Source organism: Ornithodoros turicata, chromosome 1 (assembly GCF_037126465.1).
Source record: "Ornithodoros turicata isolate Travis chromosome 1, ASM3712646v1, whole genome shotgun sequence".
NCBI lineage: Eukaryota > Metazoa > Arthropoda > Arachnida > Ixodida > Argasidae > Ornithodoros > Ornithodoros turicata.
In genome coordinates, this window is record NC_088201.1 from 23002371 (window position 1) to 23026066 (window position 23696).

A 23696-nucleotide genomic window follows, 5' to 3' on the forward strand; every position below is an offset into this window, starting at 1 on the left:
TGACACTCAACTCATGAGTTGCAAACACCGCGAAACATAGGAGTTTTACCAAAGGGTTACCCGGAGTCACCAAAGGGGTTTACCAAAAGAGATTTACCAAAGGGGTTTACCAAAAGAGATTTACCAAAGGGGTTACCCGTGCCCGTGCAAGTTTTTGAGATTCCAAAGGAAGGAGGAGTCACTGCGCATTGCGAAAAACACTGAGTTCTGAGCAAGCGCAGCGACGGTGCCCCTATTTCTTTGGAGCCCCAAAGCGCTTGGGTACCCAATACCAACTCACTACTTTGTATTTGTCACGATTATCATTATTCTCTATCTCGCTCTGTGTTGACAAAATACGAAACGCAACAGCTAGCGTAGCATAAAGTATACTTTATGCTATGGTTGCTGTTGCTTTTCGTATTTTCGTATAGAATATGCAGGTATGTACATGTGGTAAGCGTCATGACAATATTTACAGAAGTGACCGTACAGAGTAGGTAGTGCACAGAAAGTGTAAGATATGCCATGCAAAATATGAAAGTCGGATGCGAATATGGGTTGGTTACGCCAGTCGAATTACAATATTTGCAGAATGTTACTCAACGTGGCACCGTAGAAACGATGACAAGTTGTGTGGTGATGGAGTATTTACAAGTGCCCAGCATTCTGCCGCGAGAAATTCGCCATGGAGAAACCGTTCGCTGCGCGTATTCCCTTGGAGTCTCCTAGCGAATACACGGAGTCTGACCAAAAAGTATCCCGAATGTATTTACATATTTAAAAAAGTAAAATATCTTCTTACAAATTTGAATCTTTAGTCGCCATCGAGGTATAGTCTCCTTCGGAAACCACACGCTTAACCCAGCGCTGTTTCCACTGCTCAAAACATTTTTAGAAGTTTCTTTTGAAACCGCAAAGAGCTGCCTCGTCACATTCGTTTAAATCCCGAAATACTTTTTTCTTTTCTTTTTTTTTTCTATCAGCCGCATCTTGATTTTGTTCACGATTTTTTTAGTTAGCGAGACGACTCCTCTCTGTGACTTTTTTCTTTCTTCTAAAAATCAATGTGCAGTTGAAAGGGAAAAGGTTTCAGGATGTCCGGGAGATTCGAACGAATGTGACAGCTCTTTGGTGTTCCCGAAGAAGACTTTCCAATACCGTTTCGGAAAGCAGAAACAGTGACACGTGGGGTATGTGTGTGCTTTCTGAAGGGTAACTATCTCAATGGCGACTCGGTTTCAAATTTGTAAATCTATATTTTTTTAATATCAATCCATTCTGGTTACTTTTTGGCTTAGTCCTCGTAGAACAATAAACATGAACTATAGTCACAGGGAAGTTCTGCACGGATGAAACGGATAGTCCTCACTGTGAGAGGTATCCCAGGAAGAATATCAAGAATCCCTTCCTCCAGTCACAAGTAGAAACTGATACATTCATATCATATCACAAACATCCAACGCGAAAAAAGATCCAACGAGAAAGAAGATCCGAGCGGCAAGAACATCCAAAGGGAAAGAATATCCAAACGGGGAAGAATATCCACGAAGTGGGAAGACTAAAAAAAAAGGGGGGGGGGATCCAAACAAGAAAAAAAGAAAAAAAAAAGAAAAGAAGCATGCATGAAGAAGTCGACAGAAACTGAACAGGCTGTCATTATTTATTCACAAACAAAGATTCCGATAATTATATGCGTGGCCGCAACAATGATTTTCCTTGACATAAAAGGAAAGGATGTTAACTGCGGTGTGTCATGTGTAGAGATGTCGGCGCACGCTAAAGAACCCTCAGGTGGGCGAAATTGGCCACTGTGGCGTCGGTCATGACCACAGTTGTTTTGCGACGTAAAGCCACGAATTATTATTATCTTGCATACTCCGTGTTATGTGCCCCACCCGAGCTCAAAAACGAAACACTTGCACTTTTTTAAATGGCAGGTGCATGACCTTCGTATTTTAAGTCAGATACATGTACATATCATATAAAAATTCTCTATCCCTTTCTCCAACAAAGTCCGCCAAAGACACGGGGTACACTCCTCGGCAGCAGAGGTCACCCTTTTTAACTTTTCCGCCGGACAATGTCGCTGACACATATTGCACACGGGCCGTCACACCGCCCAACACATCCTACGCGAGACCTTTCAAATACAATGCCGATGATGTGGACTTTGCCCAAGACAACAGTCACTACTGGAAATATTGATGGTTTGTTTCCTTTCACTTCGCTTTACTGGTGTGTAGGAGTTTATTTACTTTTCGATAATTATAAAAGTTTGAATGAAGTAGTTAGTAGAAACTGATACATTCATATGTGCCCACTCAATGATTGGACAACGTAGAAATATGGGCTTGTTGGTACATGATGCCACTGCAACGCGCCGAAAAACAAAGACACAGCTGAAGTTAGACAGAACACAAGAACACTTCGCAACGCCCACTGTGGGCGTTGCGAAGAGCAGTGCTTCGGATCCTTGTTTGTGTTTCTGTGTAGCAAAGACGTGTTGGAAGTGCGCCTTGTGTTCTGTCTAACTTCAGCTGTGTTTTTCGGCGCGTTGCAGTGGCACTTAATGATTCCCAGGATCTCTGGTTACGCCACTGCGCCTGCAGGGTGTTGTGCTTGACGGTTCCGCGAACACTTTCAGACAAATCTCGGCACAGTTTCTACGAAGTCGGCCCGGGGCACACGATTTGGGCAGCACGGCGCCGCGGTCTGACAGGCAGAGCGGTCGGAAATACACATATCGGGACAGAGAAGGAGAACTCCAGGGATGGACTACCTCATTATAAAATCCGCAAACAACTAGAAGGTATTCATACATTGTAGACACCGCTACCTCAGACAGGAGGTTCTTTTAGGAGGTTGGTAAATACACAGTGTTTCACTTGTTTCCGGATCATGACACGGCCTACGTCATGCATAAAATGTGTCCTGACGCGATAGGTTCATGTACCAAGTCGTCGTGCAGCCGTAGTACCTCTACCACGATGTCAATAACAAAATGAAAGCGCACGGCCAGTGCAAGCTGCTTCTGTAGCTGTAATATTGTAGTGACTTTGCCTTTCGAGTTTCAAGCATCCTTTGCTCTCCACCTACGTATTCATCCTTTGCCTACTGATCCAGGTTCGAACCCGGTCAAGAACCAGTGCCTTATACACGCCGTCTTCCGGGAGGACAGTTAAACACGGTGTGCCGCGTGCTGAGCACTCGGCTGGGCAAAATTTATCCAGCACAGACCGACCACCGTGGCGTTGCACATGATCAGTTGTCTCGTGACGTAAAAACCACAAATTACTTTTCTCTGCTCGAGCAGGCGTAGCAGAATGGCAAAATTGTAAGAGCGCAGCCTACAGGTGGCTGAATCAGTATTGACAGCCTGCGAGTCATTCCAAGAAACGTCCATATCCTCCAGCAAGCCCTTTGGCTGCATTCCTCCATATTCCGAAACCGACGTCAGGGATTGCGAGGCGGAACTTCTGAGCTACAAACTTGCACAACTCTAATAGGGTCGTATAGTCGCATCCAGGTCAGGCCGTGTTTTCGTCGACACGCCAGTACGTCGTCACACCACTCGGAGGAGAGCGAGAGCGTACGTAGGCAAGGAATACTTGCACCGGGCGTCCATAATGCGCGTACCTTCATGTGGTCCAACTTAAAACGTATTGCACAGGGTATATAGTATACTGTGAAAGAGGTCGGTTATTACATCCATTGAACGGGTCGCTCAGCATGCATTACGCCACCTTGCCTTGGAACCCTCCTCTTGACACAGATATTGTAACGAGCCGGATGAAGTCCACGCGGTCAGTTATTACAGCCCTGAAAGAATGTCGTGAAAAGTGACATTGTTGCAGTGACTATTGTACGGATAATTTCTTCGGTATTAATCAGGAAGTTTAGCAGATCGGAAGGTCTTTACGACAACGGTTCCGAAAACATGATAAACAAATCGCCCGATTGCTTTGAAGTGGATGGCATCACTTCGCTGATCTTTGATTTGACAGCTTCCGTTATCGTATCGTTTGGTATCGTGGTTCCGTATCGTTATGGAGGGAGCGCTCCCGATCTGCTAATTCTCCCCAAAAGAGAGCGTTAGTAGATCGTTGATGACGTGGCTTTCGAAGTACCGTATCTACCACATCCAATCAACGGATAAGGTCCTGAGTCATGAACATTGCCCTTGGGTAGGGACGATAACTTCACGGTGACGTTATCAACGGTCTACTAACCACTTTCTCCCAACTCTCTAGTTCCCAATAGGGAGTTTTAGTGCATTGGAAGCATTCTACGAGAACGATACGATAAAGGAAGCTGTCAAATCAAAGATCAGGGACGTGACGTCAACCACTTCGAAGGAATCAAGCGATGGCTTGTTATATTTTCAGAACCGTTATCCTAAAGACCCTCCGATCTGCTAGAACTCGCTAATATACGTGTCAACAGTCCCACACAGACACCCATAATGAGAATACAGTTATATACATCTGCAGACTTGAGCAGCGGACACTAACAGACTAGCACATCGAACAGCTGCACAATAGCGTCTTGACGTCATTCAAAGGACAAGTTGACGGCATGTGTGAGACACGCCCACTCCTGGGGATGATTCACAAGCCCTGAAAGGGGAGTACACGTAGCGATCCTGATATTCACCGGCACAATGCTTTCTAGAGGTTTAGAGGACGTAGAGCCCTTGACACGGAAAGTAAACGACGCTCGATCAACAACGCGTAGCCTTGGCGGACGTTTTACCATAATTTCGTATTCGGCGCGATAAGAGAGCTTCGCTTAATAATAATACTTCCGTTGTAATGTACTACAAATAAACGGAAAGAGTAATGAAGAGTGTTCGTGAAAAAAGAAAAAGAAGTCTATTTACTGGGATTAGAATTGAGGCATGACGGTGGTGAACCGGGCAAGTTGGTATGGATTCATGGTAGTAAACTGCCCTTAAACGTCCCCTGTCAGTCTTCGTTGCAGTGCTATCGTTTACTACCATAGAATGGAGGCGACGGACAGGGCCTATAGGGACTCGGTATCACTTTCTGTAACTTTGGCTATCGTACATTCTTCCTCGTGATTATGTAACTGTAAATAGGATCATGTTATGCGAAGTCAGTCGCAGTTGGTCGGAGTATGTAAAAGATGCGGGCCTACAGAGCACGGCTACACGAGTGTCACATTACAGGCATTGGTGCCGCTGCGTATTGTGTGCTGCTGCAATGAGAATCGATTCGGGTGGGCTGTGGACTGTTATGCGAAGTGTTTTGGGCCTTCCAGCTGGAAACTATCGCAGTAATCACTGAGAAGATGCCCCAATTCCGTTGGTCTGCTGTTTCCCAGTGTCCATGACGTGATATCCAGTCGTAAAAAGAGGCAGCTCGGCTCAGCCTGTACTAACGTAGCAGCAGCAGATACCCTTTGTCGTGTGTTTTTTTAGTTTCGATACAACAAGGCTGAATGGCAAATTTGGCGACTTCACAGGACCTATGCACGTTGTATACGCATTGCACAGCTCAGTTCACAAGCGCACAGGAATGAAAACGCAATGGCGGTTCTTCATTGCGATTCAGCCAACTCGCATTGCGTTATTATATAAATTAATTGGCAAACTAACCCCTGCCAACGGCTATCACACATCACGTCCCTGTTTCCCTTTCTTTCTTTCTTTTTTTTTTCCGCTTCATCGTGGGCGTGAAGTCACATACTCACCCAAGCAGCACAATGTACTGAAAGTCAAGTGCAATAGGGGTGGACGGGTAGGTGGAAGACCTTGAACGGACTCTTGAGACAAGGAACACTGATAAGACACGTACCGTCCACCCCTATTGCACTCGACTTTCAGTACATTGTGCTGCTTGGGCAGATGCCTGAAGGAACACGGAACTGATTGTCTGCCAATTCTAACACTTTTCTGCGCTGCCTCGTGTTGCTATCAGCCTCTTCAGTCTCAGACTTCTGTCTGGGTGACATCTCTTTGAACAATGACGGTATCCTGCAGGTATGCACTCAAAACAGCTTCAGTGCATGGTTTTATCCCATGAGGTCAAAAAGAATCCAAGCAACACAATGTACTCAACAACTCAAGCAGCGCAATGTCCTGACACAAGCAGCACAATGTACTGAAAGTCGAGCGCAATGGGGGCGGACGGGTAGGTGGAAGACCTTGAACAGAGTCGTGAGACTAAAAAACATCGATAAGACACATACCGTCCACCCCTATTGCACTCGACTTTCAGTACATTGTGCTGCTTATAGAAAGTTGAGTGCAATGGGGGTGGACGGTACGTGTCTTATCAATGTTCGTTGGTCTCACCACGGTTTCACGGGTCTGTTCAAGGCCTTCCACCTACCCGTCCATCCCCATTGCATTCGACGTTCAGTACATTGTGCTGCTTGGGAATCAATTAGATAGGGGTGGCTGGCAGGTGTCCTATCAATGTGGTGCTTCATTTCGTAGATCTGCACACGAAGAAAAAAATTACTTAACTACCTAATTACTTAACTACCCGTCCACCTCTCAGAGTAAAATCAATAAGAACCCCAGTGTCAGGGAGCACAGACTAAACGACACGACGCACAACACTGTGTTGTGTGTCGTTTATTCTGTGTTCCCTGACACTGGGGTTCTCATTGATTTTACTATGGATAACCGAACAGCCCAGTTTTTAGCAATCACCTCTATGCACTGGCACTTTCAGCACGTTGTGCTGCCTGCGAATATTTCCTCTGACTTCATAATCCTCACTCATCATTGTATCTAAACTCAGCGTGTTCATTCACTCGATAGCATCCGGCATGTGCGCCTGCCCGTCGCAGCTACTCATAATCATTTCGATACGCACGAGCGGTCCCTTGCATTGAATTGGATAGGAAAGAAAAATGTCGAGAGGTTAGTCCCGACCCAGTCAGGACTGGCTACTCCAAAACGCGTTTGTGGGTGGAACCATAGAGCCAGAAAAAAGAGAAAACAAACAAACAAACAGGAAAGAGGCAGAGTGGGTCAAGCAGAAGAAAAGGGAGAAAGGAAAGGGGAGACGTTAGGCAGGGGAGCAGTTGTTTGAAAGAAATGCAGCGTCGTTTCGCGCAGCAACACCGGGTATGTGCCAGTCACGGGGATTTGCGCAAGATTTTCATATTATGCGGGCTTGTACAAGATACCTACTAAAAAGTATTTAAGTTACGTTACTGAGTACCAGGCGAACAAGTAACTGAGCAGAGTCTTACATACCCAACATTGAGAAGTATTCGAGTAGAACACGAAATTCTCAAAAAATTAACTCGTTGCTTTCAAGATACCATCGAGTTACAATTTGTGTTCTTCTTTGTTTTTTTCTCTCTCTCTCTCTCTCCACAAATGCAAACTGACAGCCTTGTCAGACGGCAGCGTAAAGGCCTTTTTTAAAAAAAAATGCCCTTTAGGCCCGACGGAGCTCCCCAACGGCGTTTACGATCCAAAACGGAGGATATATACTCTTGACAACAGCATTCGACCACATCGCTTCTGACAATGCTCAAGTGAAAGATAAAACATCTAAATGTGACAAAGAGACTCAGAATCCGGGTTACAACCACGTTGGTAAGGTTTTGATAAGCTGAAAACTTTAGTGTGGAGGGTACAGAATTAATGAAACAGAAACGAGCCGGCGACAAGAGACAGGCTCCTTTACGGCACTTCTGACAGGGACTACAGGCTACCCCATAAAGGCCATTTCAAAATCGAAAGACCCTTTATACTAACTGTCATTTAGGATACAGTCTGACAGGGGTATAGGTGAAGACAGAAATGGATTCTCGCGATATCTTCTTGGTGCATACTCTTCGGTTCGCTCTCCCCCGTGGATATCTTGCCCGATAGTGTATAGCTTGCGCAGATGCTCGACGCTGTGCTCAGAGGAAGAGCCAGCGTAAGGGAGCAAGTCATCCTAAACTTCAACAACCCTTTCAACATTTATAGCCGTGATTCCATTAAACACATGGTCCTCTCTCATAGCTTCGGCAGACCATCATTCCCCAACAACCTTTCAGAAAGGCCAACACATTGTCCCACGTATGCACTAAATCTAAGGCGCTGCCCGCTTCAACCATGCTACGCCGCAGGAGGACGGGTACCCGGAACATCTGAGATGAAATGTAAGCACATGTAAGTGGCATAGCGCCTGAGCAATTGTTTAATTGTTTCCCGACGTTCCTATCTCCCGCAATAAATATATGAAAGGGGGGTATCTTAGGAGTAACGTAAGAAATGAGTATGGAAAGTTAGAAATGAAAATATTTGCAAGAACATGCAAGTTGTAGAGAAAGGTACAGGTTCGAGGACTCCTGGACGATTTCACGTCAAGTCCCGTGTAGGCCCCGTGTATTCGTGTCCTTTTTTTTTTTTTTTTTTTTAAGCCAGTGCCACAGCGAGGGAGAGGGGTGCTTAGGGAGCTTTAGGAGGCGGTTATTGAGTAGCTGGAGTGTCCCGACCCAGACACTCAAGTGCCACTACGGAGTGAAATTGCGACGGGGATGGGGGCATTACTTCTGTGCACGAGAAATAGCGTTGCCACTCTATTGCAATTCCTCTCCGTCATAAGTAGCCACGATCAGGTGGGGCTGCCTGCGACGCGCTATCGTTGCTTCCGTCAACCGCAATCGCGTCTGAGGCTCTCCAATATTGCATTCTGCGCGGCCGCAGCCATTTCACCGATGATGGCAGTGGTGCTTCGCTTCGTCACCTTTTTGGGAACATCTTCCGGAACAGGGGTCACACGCGGTCGCAAACGCTCCACGGCTGGTTGTGCTCAACCAGCAAACCCGTGAAAAGCCACTTGGCACGTATGACGAGCACGTGCAGGTATTTCTTCTGTTTGGAGAGCACAATCGGAGGAGACGAAGCTATCATACGAGACTGGACTGACGATAGCACGTCTTCTCGAGAAACACGGGCACAATGAAACGCGCTATCTGCCGCGACCTCCAGCCATGGATGGTCATGCCGCGAAATACGTGCGGACGGAAGTCTTCAGGAATGCGTTTGCGCAGCTTTTAAAGGAAAATGAGAGAAGAAAAGCCCAAGCCCCAATTTTCCGTGAGATTGGAGGGCGCGTCCGTACAATCGGGATACTGAACGAAACTCGGGGGTCTCCCGGATAATCCGGGAGAGTTGGTCAGGTATGGAAACTATGAAATTTTACGGGTTCCTCCAAAAAATTCGTGGAAGCGCGTGACGTTCACTGACGGCATCCACATTTTGCGTACCGAGTCTTTGAGCGACACTTCACCTGAAGTCGGCCCAGGACGCATACTAACACCACTCCCCTTGTCTCCGGCCCATTCCTCCCTTCTGTCCTCTCTCTCTCTCAATCCGTCCACGTCTATACATCGCTCACATCCATAACTGTTCCGTGCTTTAAGTACAGAATCATTAAAAAAAAGCGCTTTTTATGTGTGTTGTGGAAATCGAGAACGAGGCGTCATCTGAGTAGTGTGCACTAGTGACTCTATAGAACGCACGGTACGGGCACTTGCTTTCATGGAGCAGGCCCGCTTTTCGGCCATCTAATATATCCCCGAATTTTGACCCACGTTACATACCGTATATCGGATTACCTATAGCCTATAGGCCAGTGATTTATCGAGTCCATTCCCCAACATCCCCTTCCCTTTCTTTCACGTGCCTCGGGAATCATACATCAAGTTGTTACAAGCGTGACTGTAATAATAACACCCCCTATTACTTACATCCCCCATCGTGCTTGTGATTCCGGACAAACCGCTGACGCAGGCTCAGGTACGGACAGGTGAAGCTCAGGATCACGTGAGTGAGCCCTGCTTGAAAAACCGACTTGTTTGCGGGAATCGTGAGGCCAATGCCTCTAGCATATGTGCTCTGGACAGGGGACCGGAGAGTGCTTTATCTGTCCTGCGTAGCAGTCATTGCTGCATGGACTTGCACCCCGGGCCGCCTCCAACTGAGGTCCACGTCTATAGGGCATGGCCCCATCGACCCTCGAAACAAGGCAAAACTGCCGTTTTCCCTGACTGGTATAACCTGGAGCCTAACCATTCAGTGGGTCAAAGGGCCCTCCAGCACTGGATGGGCCATCTGGGCAGGGGCGGATCCAGACCCTCGGTTTGGGAGAGGGGGCGTGGTTTCCTTGTCGGAGCATGTATAGTGGAGAGGGGAGATCCAAGTGACGTTTTTTTAGGGGGGGGGGTGCGATCGCCCAATCGCCTCCCCCACGGATCCGCCACTGCATCTGAATTTCCCTTAGATATCTAGGGCAAATCTCGGCACAGTTCCCTATGAAGCCGACCCAGGCTGTACGGTCCACCCCCCGGAACAGCATGCGGCCATTCCAGGATAGCAAATACCTCGATAATGACGACATATCCACCACCATGGTGTTTCAGACAAAATTATCGTGCTGTGGTGCGTAGTGGTAGGGAGGGTCGCTGGCGTGGCGGGACAAACGTGGAACAAACACAAGTGAGTACGAGATGAATCGGTTCACATACTGGAAAGTATTCGTTCAGCAGTTCCCCTGCCATTACAGAAGGCTGTTATAACCGATTATTAAACACAACATTCTGCGCAGAGATGTTGCTTGTTTGCATCGCGACGACCGCAAATAGCGCGCCATCTGTGAAGTCAAACAATAGTTACGCATGTCTATTGCATCGTAGTGCCACGCTGCCGCGCCACTGCTGCAGCTGTTTTTACACAGTGTGGGGAAACTCACTGGGGAAACTGGGCGATTCCACGCGAAAGGATCCAACGGACCTGCTCGGCCCTGAGAAAACTATCGCAATTTTTTTCTGAAAATTTGTATAGCAGTTCCTAATAGTGTGCAAAACGACATACCACGAAACGCTTCTTCCCAGATATCAGTGTGGCGGGTGCTATAGGCTAGGTGGTGGTGGCTAGGCACGAGCAAAGCTCGCAGCGCTGGCGAAAACCATGCCTGGCGTGAACGGCAGCTGCGGCTCATAGAAAGCACCTAGAAGCGTGCGGTTTCTTTTGCGTATAGAGGAAACCATGCGCTATACAGTGTCGCAAATCCCGGTTGTCATGCTGTGATCGGTGCTGGTATACACAGACCGGAAGTTTCGCAATTTTCCTCCTATTTCGCGATTTTTTGTGGAAAATCAAACCATTAAATTTTAATGAATATTTTTTCCTTCCAAGATCCCATGGAATATTTCAACAGGAAAAATCGCTAGACACGTAACTTTCGTAGTCATTGCACGAAAAATAGGAGAAGTATGCACTTTGTCCAAAATTCGCTACAATCGAGCGTACAACACGCTATGAAGAGGTCGGAAGAGACGTCTGAAACCAATACAGTTCAATAGAACAAGTCTTCCTCTACAACATATTAAAAAATCTCGAGGGTGTTTTCTCGTATTCAAGAGAAAATAATTTATTTGTAGTAGAGGGTATTACGGCTACAGTGAGCCACGTTGCATGTATACGTGGGGTGCTATATTTGTTTCTTGGGCTCCTGCTTTAATTCGGTTTATTTCGAATTTTTTTCTGGTCTGGTTGGGTTTCAATGTGGAAGCAGTATGCTGTGGCACAGACTTCTGCAAGGTTGCCACAGTCTTTTCTTTTTAGCATAACGCGCGTATTGCAATCCTGGGTGGTTAGGCTTATGACATTGTTTCCGGTGTTCACGGTGCCGGCAACGGAGATTCGAGATTAGCGTTGATGGCCAGGTCTAAGTAATACCTTTTGTCGTGTGAGCTAAAGCCCTGCGCCGATGAGCTTTTTGACATCCGCATCCTACACGCAAACTCCGCGTCTCCCAGGCACACAGCGATAGTTCAGTTTCTGGGCTTGATATATCTAGCCGATTTTCCAGGAAATAAACATTATTTCCCGTCAGCACAAAACAGCACAGAAAAAGACTAACAAAAGCAGTCGTCACCAAACTTCATCCACACGGGCGACTTCCTCTCTCTTGTTCTGACAGTGAAGACACCAGAATGAAATAGCTTTTGTAGCGAGGACAGGTCCTGAGCGTCCATGATGCCACCAATGGATATACGACAGCAAGCACAGATATAGCTGCTACGAAAGAATACACGGAACTAAGCACAGCAACACATTTTGCAAGAAATGGAATAGGTAGAGTTTATTGCAAGTGGAACGCCAGATCGGCGCTGAACGCGCACCTCGACTCGAGACGCAAGAGACCTCTCCCAGGCGCGCGAGCGGCTTGCGTTCACCTTGTACTCTGTGTTTGGTACGTAGTGTGAAGAAAATTGATGGCGCACTCGCAGCTCATCCGCATCCGACCCGCTCCTGTTCCGGCGCCATTCGCGTCCGATCCGCAGATCACAACAAGCGTCCATATTTCATCCGCACCCGCATGCAAGTTTCTTGCGGGTACCCGCGGATATAAGCTTCCATCCGCGGATGGTGCAGGGCTTGAGCTGTGAGCCCCACTGGAACCTAGTACAGCATGGACGAAGGACCACCACAAGATTCCGTCGCTTCCAGTAGTTCTGCCATGTAAATGACGTTTTTGTATGTTCGTCTTTTCCTGAAACGTTATAATTCCTTAGACTTTTCATGGTCAATATTTTTTCGAATTGTACAGCATTTAAATGTGACAGTTAAAGGGAACGTTGATCAACTGAGCATATATACTACGCCTAATATTCATACTGGTGAATTGGAACTCCACAGCGCTCAGCTGGAGCCATGTTCCTTTGGTCGGGATGGTTGTCATATTTAAGACAAACGAGAAAAATCGTAAATCAAAGGAGTTTAGACAGGAGCCCAAGAAACAAATCCAGAGCACCCCTCTGAATACATGCAACGTGGGTCACTGGGGCCGTAATACCCACTTCTCTTTTATACGAAAAAACACCATCGAGATTTTTTAATATGTTGTAGAGGAAGGCTTGTTCTGTAAAACTGCATTGGTTTCAGACGTCTCTTCCGACCTCTTCATTGCGTGTTTTACGCTCGATTGTAGCGAATTTTGGAAAAAGTGCATACTTCTATTTTTCCTGCAGTGACTACGAAAGTTACGTGTCTTGCGATTTTTCCTGTTGAAGTATTCCATGAGATCTTGGAAGGAAAAAATATTCATTAAAATTGAATGGTTTGATTTTCCACACACACACAAAAAAAATCGCGAAATAGGAGGAAAATTGCGAAACTTCCTGTCTGTATATACCAGCACCGATCACAGCATGACAACCGGGATTGGCAACGCTGTGTAGAGCATGGTTTCCTCTATACGCAAAAGAAAACAGCACTCTTCTAGCTGCTTTCTATGAGCCGGAGCTGCCGTTCACGCCAAGCACGGTTTTGCGCCAAGCAGCGCTGCGAGTTTTGCTCGTGTCTAGCACCAGCCACATTGATATCTGGGAAGAAACGTTTCGTCGTATGTCGTTTTGAACTATTAGGGTTTGCTAAAAAAAAGAAAAGAAAAGAAAAAGTTGCCATTGTTTTCTGTGAGCCGAGCAGGTCCGCTGGATCGTTTCGCGTGGAAACGCCCAACTGGAAAGTCTTTTCAGGCATAGAACGATTCATCGAAAGCGATACCAGCTGGCTTTCCCGTGCGTGCCAGTTATAAGGAATCAATGCTATTCCAATTTCTACTGGAAGACATCTGAGTGGTTTTTGAAGGAATAACAGCTCCAACACCTTCCAGATGTCTCACTCAGATGTATACATGCGTAATATTGAGCATAAAAGGATTATGCAAGCGAGCTGATGTAAACGTGACGTAGGCAAGATATCCCAGTTTGGGGTGTATTCAAGGGGAACGGACAAACTAACGTATAACACAGAACAAGACAAATGTCCTGTGTTATAAGTGTCTGTTCGCTCCCTTGTCTTCACTCACAAACTCAGGGATATGTTGCCTACGACATGTGTAATATATTGTGATCCACTGTTTGTTACTTTCGCGTATATGTGTGAACTTCACTATTATTATTTTTTTAAATCCGTGTTAGCGCAGCGAAGCAACTGTGGCTATGAGCTGCGTACAGACGTGGATAGATGGGGAGAGGACAGCACGAAGGAGTGGAGGACAGGGGGATTAGTATGCGTCGTGGGCCGACTTCGGGGGAACTGTGCCGACATTCGGCTGGAAAGTCTTCGGAAAACCCAAGGAAAACTCCATACCGCACAGCTGCCAGGATTCAAACCCATGTCACCTCCCAGTCTCGGCGTGGAAAGCGATCATCCTAACTGCTATGCCGCGGGAGCTCGTACCTCACTAACAAAACCAATTCAGTAATGCTAGAAGCTATGTATCACGTGAGTTGTTCATGTATCTCTCATGCTGCGAACAGTGACGGATCCAGGGTGAGGGGAGGAGGAGATCGCTCCTTAAAAAAAAAAAAAAAAAAGAAACGAAAAAACAACGAAAAAAAAAAAACGAAGAAACGATTGCTTATACATAGGGTTTCCCTCTCTCCCCTCCCCCACTAAGCGCTCCGACAGAAGAACCAAGCAAACGGAGCTAAAAATATCCCACAAAATTTGATTTCAATCACCCAAAGGAAATTTAAATCACATACAGGGGCAGCATACAGGGACGAGGAAAAACCCTTTCCACGAAGCACGCTCATCAAACTCACATGAGGAGCAGGTATTCGACAGATACTGTGGCTGCTCTGAATGAAAGTTGCAAGTGCTGTTGTAAGTAAACGCAGTGACTTGTGGAATGAAAGGCACATGAGAGTCCTGTAACAAGTCCAAATGGATGCTTTTTTTTCACGCGGCTTTTGGCAGCTACAGACATCCATTTAAACAAGTAATTAGAGTGTGCTCTGATGAGGTATCTAGGCACATTTTTTTAGAAAAAAAAAGAACTCTAGTACTCCCGTACAGCTCACACTGTCAAGGGAGATACACGCTTCACACAAACGAATAACACAAAAAGAAAGGACAATGGTATACATGAAAAACTACAGGAAACTACAAGGATGAGACAGGTAAGAGGGAGGCAAGCTCTGTGTCCAGCGTTATAGTGACTGATGCATGTAACTGAATACACACAAAGAAAAAGTACGAGTACGAAGTAGAGCTGGCACACTCCCATATGTGGGATAAGCAAAAACAGGAACGTCCTCACTGAAAAGACACTGGGGCACTCTTCCAAATATATGATGCTACCCTATCTCAGATCTCAGCAGTGGGACAATCCAATTTCCTCCATGTGGGGCACAGTTCCATGCATTTCTTTTAATTTTTTTTTTTCTGTCCAAAAATAGATTACGCTTAAAGCAGCAATCAACATATTAATTGTCGGCAGCTGTCCTCTCACATGCTTCTGTCAAGTTTCTTCTCGCTGACGTAAAGAACACCGCACAGCTGCTTGACTAAGTAATCCAAGCTCATCAAATTTTGTTCTGTATCAGAGCACGTTTGTCATCCCTGTTTGACCCCTGAGTATGGGAGTTCATAGTCTACCATGCCCGGCAAAGGTAGAAAGTAACATGAGCAGTGTCGCACACACCTCACTGGATGTGGACAGAGCAAGTTGTAATGAAACCAAGAGCATGGATGGCACAACTCAGTCCAGATCATAGTTCCTGGAGGCTTGAGGTGGTTTGATGATATACAGAACGATATCCATTTCAACTTCGATGACTTGTCACAAGATTCTTTTGGTTGTTCAGGTAAACTAGTGATTTTATCTATACTGAATCATAAAAAACAATTATTTCAATCCTCTATTTTCCAAGACATATCACAAGTTTATCTTTCACAAGTGCGAGCCTTCCCTACATAGGACACCTCAAGTAGGCACCAAAGTTGTCCCAGATAGGGAGGTTTCACATTAACAAATAACATGTACATGACATAAGTGAAAGAAAGAAAAATAAACATTACTTTTATCTGCCATGACCACAAATAAGCTCTTTTCGTTTCTTTTCAAAAGCACTTCTCCAAAAAAGCTCCCTATGTATTATCAATCAGCAAACAGGAAGTATTCAGAAGGAGCCCATAGTGGTCTGACACGTTGAACTTTCCGATTTGGTTGATATAGGTCCAGTTTCACCAATGCCGTTTAACATTTGAACCCAGATGAACGGTCCCTTAACTTGAACGCAAAGCTTAACTCTGCTTCACTAAAGGGAGTTATTGTCACTGAAACATTCATCACGTCACCAACTAACATTTGTAAATAAGAACAGGGTGTTGACTTCCAAGTTTTAGCAAACCTTGATCTCGGTTCAAAGTTAACCAATGTTGGTGAAACCAGGCCATAGTATTGTATCCATTGTAGGAAAATACTGGACTACCATTTCTGCTCCCTTAATCATGGAACGTGCAAGAGCCACAAGGTCAAAACATTGGGGACACAGGCCATAGCCACGGTTTCCCACAATGTTTTGGTACAGCAACAGGTCCTGGAATTTCAAAACATTACTGATATAAATGGAGGGAATGTTAAAAGATAACTTTTTTTTTTCCCTCTTGAGCACTGTGCAGTTTGGTGACCTAAGCTTGCCAATTCACCAGCCCGTCACATACATACCAATTGTGTGTATTTCTACACAATCTAAGCAAAATACAATACCATACTAGTATACAGGGTGGTCCACCAACCATGATAGAAATTCATAGTAAAAAACGTTGGCCCCGGAGAGACATGCGGTCAAGGAATTTTCTTCTGCCAATAACTTTTGCCGCATATTGGTAACATTTTTATTTCATTTCAATTGACGGAAAGTTAATTTCTTGAATTGAACTCCGAAATTTCCCAAGGCAACCTAACGTTTTCTTTGCAGAAACGGGTTCCCCGTGGTCACTTTACTCAGTATAGCACGTAATCCCACTCGTAATGCAAAGGCAATTGCCGAAATAACTTCGCCAAAAATCCGTGGAAATGAGCCCTTGGCTCCTCCTCTTTTTTGACGGCTCGTAGTTGAGCGCAAAGCTGCGAAGAACGGAGGTTGCATTGACACGCTACACCAGGGGGGGGGGGGGGGGGGGAAGGGTTGCAAGCCTTACCCACGGAACAAACACAGGCGGTGAGTGCGGGAATCAGAGCTATCTTATCAAAAATGAGGTCACCCAACGGCTTGTAACCCTTTCCCCCCTCGTGTGGCGTTTCAATGTAACCTCCTTTCTTCGCAGCTTTGCGCTCAAACTACGAGCCATCAAAAAAGAGGCGGAGCCAAGGGCCCATTTCCACGGATTTTCGGCGAATTTATTTCGGCAATTGCCATTGCATTACGAGTGTGATTATGTGCTATACTGAGTAAAATGACCACGGGGAACCCATTTCCGCAAATAAAACGTTAGGTTGCCTTGGGAAATTTCGGAGTTCAATTCGAGAAATTAACTTTCCATCAATTGAAATGAAATAAAAATGTTACCAATACGTGGCAAAAGTTATTGGCAGAAAAAAAATCCTTTGACCGCATGTCTCTCCGGGGCCTACGTCTTTTACTATGAATTTCTATCATGGTTGGTGGACCACCCTGTAGAGTATGAAGGCAAGTGTCTCAGGACAAGAGCCGCCGATATTTCGAACAGAGACTGTTCTTCTTCTGGGCAGAGTCCTCATCATTGGCATGGTATTTAAAGCCATGGCATGGTTAGGGATGACGTGTGAAAGGTTCATGCGAATTGTGGGTTGACAGCCCGGGGGAAGAAAAGGTCCATAGTCTTTTATGACCGAGGTCAATGGGCCACTTTGTTAGAGCGTGGAGGGGATTACGTGAACAAAGGCATCTTTGCACCAGACCAGTTACAAAGATGCGAAGTTCACAATGAAGTGTGGAAACGATGGGACGAAACGGGATGGCAGGGGCAAACATTCCAAAGATATGGAGGTTAGTTGTTACGTGGAGAAATTTTCAAAGCGCACTTTTTTTTAAACATGTATTTGTAACGCACAGTTGTGGCATGCAATAAAGAAAGTAGCGGCCACGTAAAGCACAACAGTGTAGATAGCCGATGAAGGGGATAGATTAGTAGGAGGAAAAGGGTCTGGGAGTATTTTATTTGTGAAGTGTTTGTAGGGTGCCTTGTGATTTGTTAATACCAAACGGGTGAAGGGCGTTGAACTTGTACATGAGATACGGCTCCCTGTCATATCTGTCGCGTGTTGATCTGAACCCGGTTTCTAGAATATATAGTTTAATGTTGTCAAAACTGTGACCAGGAACGTTGAAGTGTTCAGCAACTGCTTTAGAGAGTTTGTTGGAGGTGTCGGTTCTGTGGCCGGTAAGGCAGTTGTTCATTTGTTTGGCCAGTTTCACCAATGTATTGCATAGAGCAGTCATCACATTCAATGCAGTATATGACATTGGAGTTTGTGAATGTGAATGCGTGGTTAACAGAGTGGGTGTAATTGCTCGCAGTACTGCCCTTCTTCCTTACCAGTTCGCTGGATTTTCTACCCTTCTAGTATAGTAGTAGTACTATATAGTACAAAATACTGCATAGTGTTCTGCTGGATAAGCTACATAGAATATATCCTGCCATTAGTCTGACCAACTGCTAGATTTGGGAAACTTTCTCATTTGTACATTTGCAAATCGTTCTGTCATCATGTTATGTGTTCACAAGCTAAGAATTTTATCCCTATAATCTGAGCCTCTCTCAATGATTCTGACACTAATACTCACATATATCTTCTCCTCAATCACTTGATTGCATTACCATATTGAAAACGTCTATGCTGTGCAACTTCTTTCCTCTTTAATGTGCTAGGTTGTCGAATGTAACAAGGTAATGGTAGGTATGACTGTATTTCTACTTTTCTTACGTATAGGAACAGAAATAAAAGAACTTCACAATTTGTGCCATTGCACTCCACTGACTTAATAACATGCGTAGCCATTGTAACAACGGTACATGAGTATGTGAAATACACAAACCACCTGTCTGCTGGAGGAGTGAACAGAAGTGCACTACTTCAGCGAAGGAAAATATGTATGTAACGATTTGAAATGCTTGTTCAGGAAAAGCCCAGTTTGCGTAAGCCTGATACTAACATAATGCGAGTAAGACCATAATAAGACCCCAGATAATCCATGTTTATAAAGAATAAGTGACAGTATTCTCGTGGAAACATATAAAAACACTGTATATTTATAGGCAAAATTAAACAAGTTACACGGTGAGCACACTGTCACCAGTGAAGTACACAGCCTCCATTTGGCAATTAAATGTGAAAGGACAGTTGTGAAGAAAACAAATGTGCCTGGACTTGAACATATAGCTCAAAATAGTGATGACATAGAAGGCACTACAGCTGTTATACCTTTTTAAAACATGCCTCGCTACTTATATTTCAACTTTTGGCCTTCTTGGGGCCTTCAGGATACAGCCTGATGTAAAGTTCAAGGCTGAAAATTAATTCATTAGGGAAACACTGTTTTTACATGGAAGAGTAAAAGCTTCAGAGAAACAAACACATATATTCTTTCGTATTCAAATGTGTGATACCAAGCTCACATAGTGAATACAGAGTACAGTTATTATGATAGAGAGATGTCGTTTGAGCCGCAACAATGTACCTTACAGATCACTGTTAAGCAACATTCTCAGCAAGAAGGTGCAGAATAACACCCTGCAGCAGACACACTTTGAAAATACGGGAAGTTTACTAGGGCGCGCCATGCCAGAACAGTTTGCTGAATTCCTGGTCCAGACAGGACAGTTAGACTAACTTAATTTCAGGGAATCAGAATAGTAATATACTCTATACACCCTTCCCTCATACAAATGGCATTGTAAAAATTTTAATTAAACTTCCTACACATTTGATAGGGATTGCTTTGTGAGCGGGGCTTTAATTGTATTCTTTCTGGTGCAAGTTTGCACCTTTGACACACAGCAGTCAACGGGAATTGGCCATTAGTTAGAGAAAAATTTCAGCAAGGATCCTCTGGTGTAGGCTCAAAATCTACAGCTAAACACACAACTACTACACGTATACTTGCATAGCTGCCATGCCATAATTTTTATTGTATCCACGGTTGCTTTTCCGATTACCAGTTACGTTGGCATGCAGAATGCGTTTCCCAAATGCACAAAAACTGTTAGACAGTAGCATTTCCAATCGCAAAGCATTTATGGACATCTGTACTATACATAAGTCAAAGGTGAAAGCATGGCACTGGGATTTCAAAAGACCAATTTCACTTTTAAAAACGTGATCTCAATCAATCCAATATATACAAAACTATGTACAGCACCAGCCACACTTTACAATGGCGACACCAGAAGAGCGTAGCACGCATGTATATGCCACTGACGCAACACGAAGAAAATTCGCCCGTGATTATAATATTTAGCAACTTGTTACTTGAGTATCAAAATCTATACATGCACTATGTCCCCTGCCACAGTTTTACAGGTATGGGTATGATGCAGAAAAAGATCAAGAAGTGATATGCACGTGTTACCAATGTAATGCAAAATACTACAGACTCAAAAGAATGTAACTGGTAGCAACCATACTTATGATACTTGCAAATGAGAACCATGAAACAAGACAAAATCTAGCCACTTCGGTATGATCAAATGTTGAAATATTCTACTTGTATAAAGGCAAAGTCCTCAAAAAAGAACCAGGTGAACCATATCAACCAGTACAGGGCACTGTCAATGAATGAAACACCTCCAATGTCACAAAGACAGAGGTTCAGTCACAATGCAAAAAAAAAAAAAAAAACTAGCTTGCTTGCAAGTTTGCAGAAAAGCTAAACATCGAGAGTGAACAGATCATCTATGTGTCATGCGAATAACTTCAAATAAATTACACAAATAAGACTGTTACATAGCTGCCACGGTGCAATAAATGGCATACAATCATAACTGGTATTAAGAAGAATGGAAGGAGCACATTGTTTCAATAAACATCCCCAAGGGAACCTATCCATGACCCATAAGTGCAACATATTCTTGAAATATTGCAGATGCACAACCTTAGGGGACCAGCCAACCAAAAATACCAGTAAATAAGAGGCTTTTCTTACTGATGTTTTGGCTGAGTGATCCCAAATGACTGGCACATTTCCCATGGTTTACAAATATCCCACATCTAAGTGTGGATGCCTTTCTGAGATAATGGCAAAAAAGGTACAATTTGGCCAAGTTGATAAAATAAAGTTGTAACAGTATGCGCTTGCACTATGAACTTGTTATTCATGTGCATTAAAAGCATCCAATATAACAGCAGAATGGGCTTGCATAATGTATAACCTGCAGGTCTTGACTTGCTCTTTCATGAAGAAGAAGAAGAAAAAGATGGGTTTGAACAGTGCAGTACAGTTCCACAATTGTGTTCCCGTGGCAGTAGTCAACCAAAGACACAGTGAAAAGTACAGAACGTGTCCTCAAAATCAAACATACGCTTCAGCACTACGCCGCGCTGGCGTTACAGATGTAATGTTGCGCAAACGATTGTAAAAGTTTTTCCAGGAGGCAAAAGTCTTTCCAGACCATATCCAGACTCCTGATGTGATGCCAACAATGAGGATACCCAGGTATTTGATCATAAAGACATAGAATTCTGGACGTCGCAGAGAACGATCACGGCGCAAGCATGAAGGTTCTGGGCAAGGAATGCTCCAGTGCTTCTCTGCATTCACTTGCCAATGCCAGGAAAGCATCCAATCATCGAATTGTGCTTGCTCGTAGAAGTAGCAAAAGAGAACAGTGATAGCGGGTAATGTGTAGAGGAATGAAAAAATTCCAATGCGTACCATCAGCTTTTCGAGCTTATCTGTCTTGGTGCCATCGTGCTTCATAACAGTTCGTATGTGGCACAGTGAAATGAAACCAGCCATAAGGAAAACCTTGCCCAAAGCTAGGTATATAAACAAAGGAGCCAGCACAAAGCCACGGAGAGAGTCCATGTTCCAAATGCCCACATAGCAAACCCCACTTAACACGTCTCCCTCAACTTTACCCATTGCTAAAATCGTAATCGTCTTGATTGCTGGTATCGTCCATGCTGCCAGGTGGAAGTACTGGGAATTACTTTCGATTGCCTCGTGACCCCACTTGAGCCCTGCTGCTAGGAACCATGTCAACGTGAGCACTACCCACCACAGTGAGCCAGCCATGCTGAAGAAGTACAGTACCATAAACATAACTGTGCATGTCTCTTTCTTATTATTCTGCGAAATGGTTCGCACCATGTCAATGTTCTTTTGGCCATCCGGTGCAGGGAAGGGATCATTACATGCCACCTTGTCGCCTAGCAGAAAACCCGCAAAGTACGTAGCAGACACCATGAGGTTGCAGAATGAGAGGAAAATAATGGGTCTTTCTGGGTATCGAAAACGTTGCATGTCGATGAGAAACGTGAGCACCGTGAATAGAGTGGAAACCATGCACTGAGCGGCCCACGTTCCAATCCAGTAGCGCGAAAACTTGAGGTTTTGTCCACGGAAAAACATGTGGTGGCATGGCATGCCGCAGTTCTTCTCCTCTTTTCCGCGAATTCGAAAGACGTAGTCCAGGCCCAAAGGCACCGTGAATTCGCGTGGGCATACAAAGCCATGGTTAACAAGGACACCCGTAGAATTGGGGGATGGCTGTGGGCCGATACGGTGGTCCGTGCTATTTTCGCCCACGCACAGCTTACCAGAGGATACTTCGGGAAATTTTTCGCACTCCAGGGATTCTGGCCATTTGAACCCAAACTTGTTCATCAGGTTCTCGCATCCATTGCGCGCAGACATACAAAGCGACCGACACGGTGGTATAGGGTACTCGAGAATTGTGCACACGGGAGCGTAAATGGAGCAAAGGAAGAATTGTAAATCTGGCGAACACTTCACCTTGACCAGTGGAAAAAATTGGTGCACTTCCATTCCAGCATCCTCTTGCTTCTGATGATTTAGCAGGTTGGGCATGATAGTTTCGTTGTATTGAATGTCCTTGCACAATGGAATTGTAATGGGCTCGCACCTCCCATGGTTAGGAGTCGAACCCGTCCTATGGTCTGAAACGCGGGAGCTCACGATTTGCGCGTTTACCAAGCATCCATGTTGAAAAAGCAAACAGAGAGCCACCGCTGCGGCTAAGCCTACCGCGGCTTTTGCAGTGTCGCTCTGCATTGTGACGATTAGCTTGCATGAGTTGATGACGAAACTTTATGCGAGATAATCGTGCACAAATGTAATTCGTTACATATCGACTGGACTGTTCAGAGATTGTAAAGGCATAGGCTTCACTTACGGACGACACAAAAACATGGCAGCTGAAGCGGCTGATGCCTCTTCGGAAGGATATCTCCCCCTTCCCCGACCTCCTCCGCTATTGCCCGAACCCGTCGAACCCCCGAACTCTGAACAGGCATTCCTTTGCAGAGGCGGAGGGTTTGAAGAGGCGATTGGCCGACGGAGCGCCGAGCGGTCTGGAAAGGACCAATCAAAAAGGCTCTTCTATACAACATGTCCAGTTTGCCGCGCTCTGTCTGCTCTGCCTGTTTTGTGCGTGGTGCAAAAAATTCGCCACTCATATCTTGTGATATTGTAGTGCCAGATACTATTGTAACTTGCATGTATTCCTCGTATAAATAGCAATGAGGCTCTTCAGCTTTATTAGCCGGAATTACCACCGGCTTTTGTACTTCCCTTTGCGGGATTGCAGGAGCACACAGAGTTCATTACACGTGGTTCACTGGTATATCATGTTACGTACTGTGGGGGGACACGGTTAGCTAAAATCGCCTGTCAGTACTTCGCCGTCCCATATTACCTCTGTTGCGCTTGAAATTGTT

The 23696-nt window shown here is 45.1% G+C and overlaps 1 protein-coding gene across 1 annotated transcript; it reads right to left on the reverse strand.

Moving 5' to 3' along the window:
• Positions 1-19024: 19024 nt before the first annotated feature.
• On the reverse strand, positions 19025-23240 carry LOC135377654 (frizzled-7-like). The gene has a single exon (XM_064610244.1). It carries the CDS (start codon positions 23029-23031, stop codon positions 21307-21309), a length of 1725 nt encoding a protein of 574 aa, XP_064466314.1. The 5' UTR covers positions 23032-23240; the 3' UTR covers positions 19025-21306.
• Between the last annotated feature and the right edge of the window lie 456 nt (positions 23241-23696).

Coding starts and splice junctions, on each gene's coding strand:
- LOC135377654 (XM_064610244.1), bottom strand. CDS start 23,031: ATGCAGAGCGACACTGCAAAAGCCGCGGTAGGCTTAGCCGCAGCGGTG.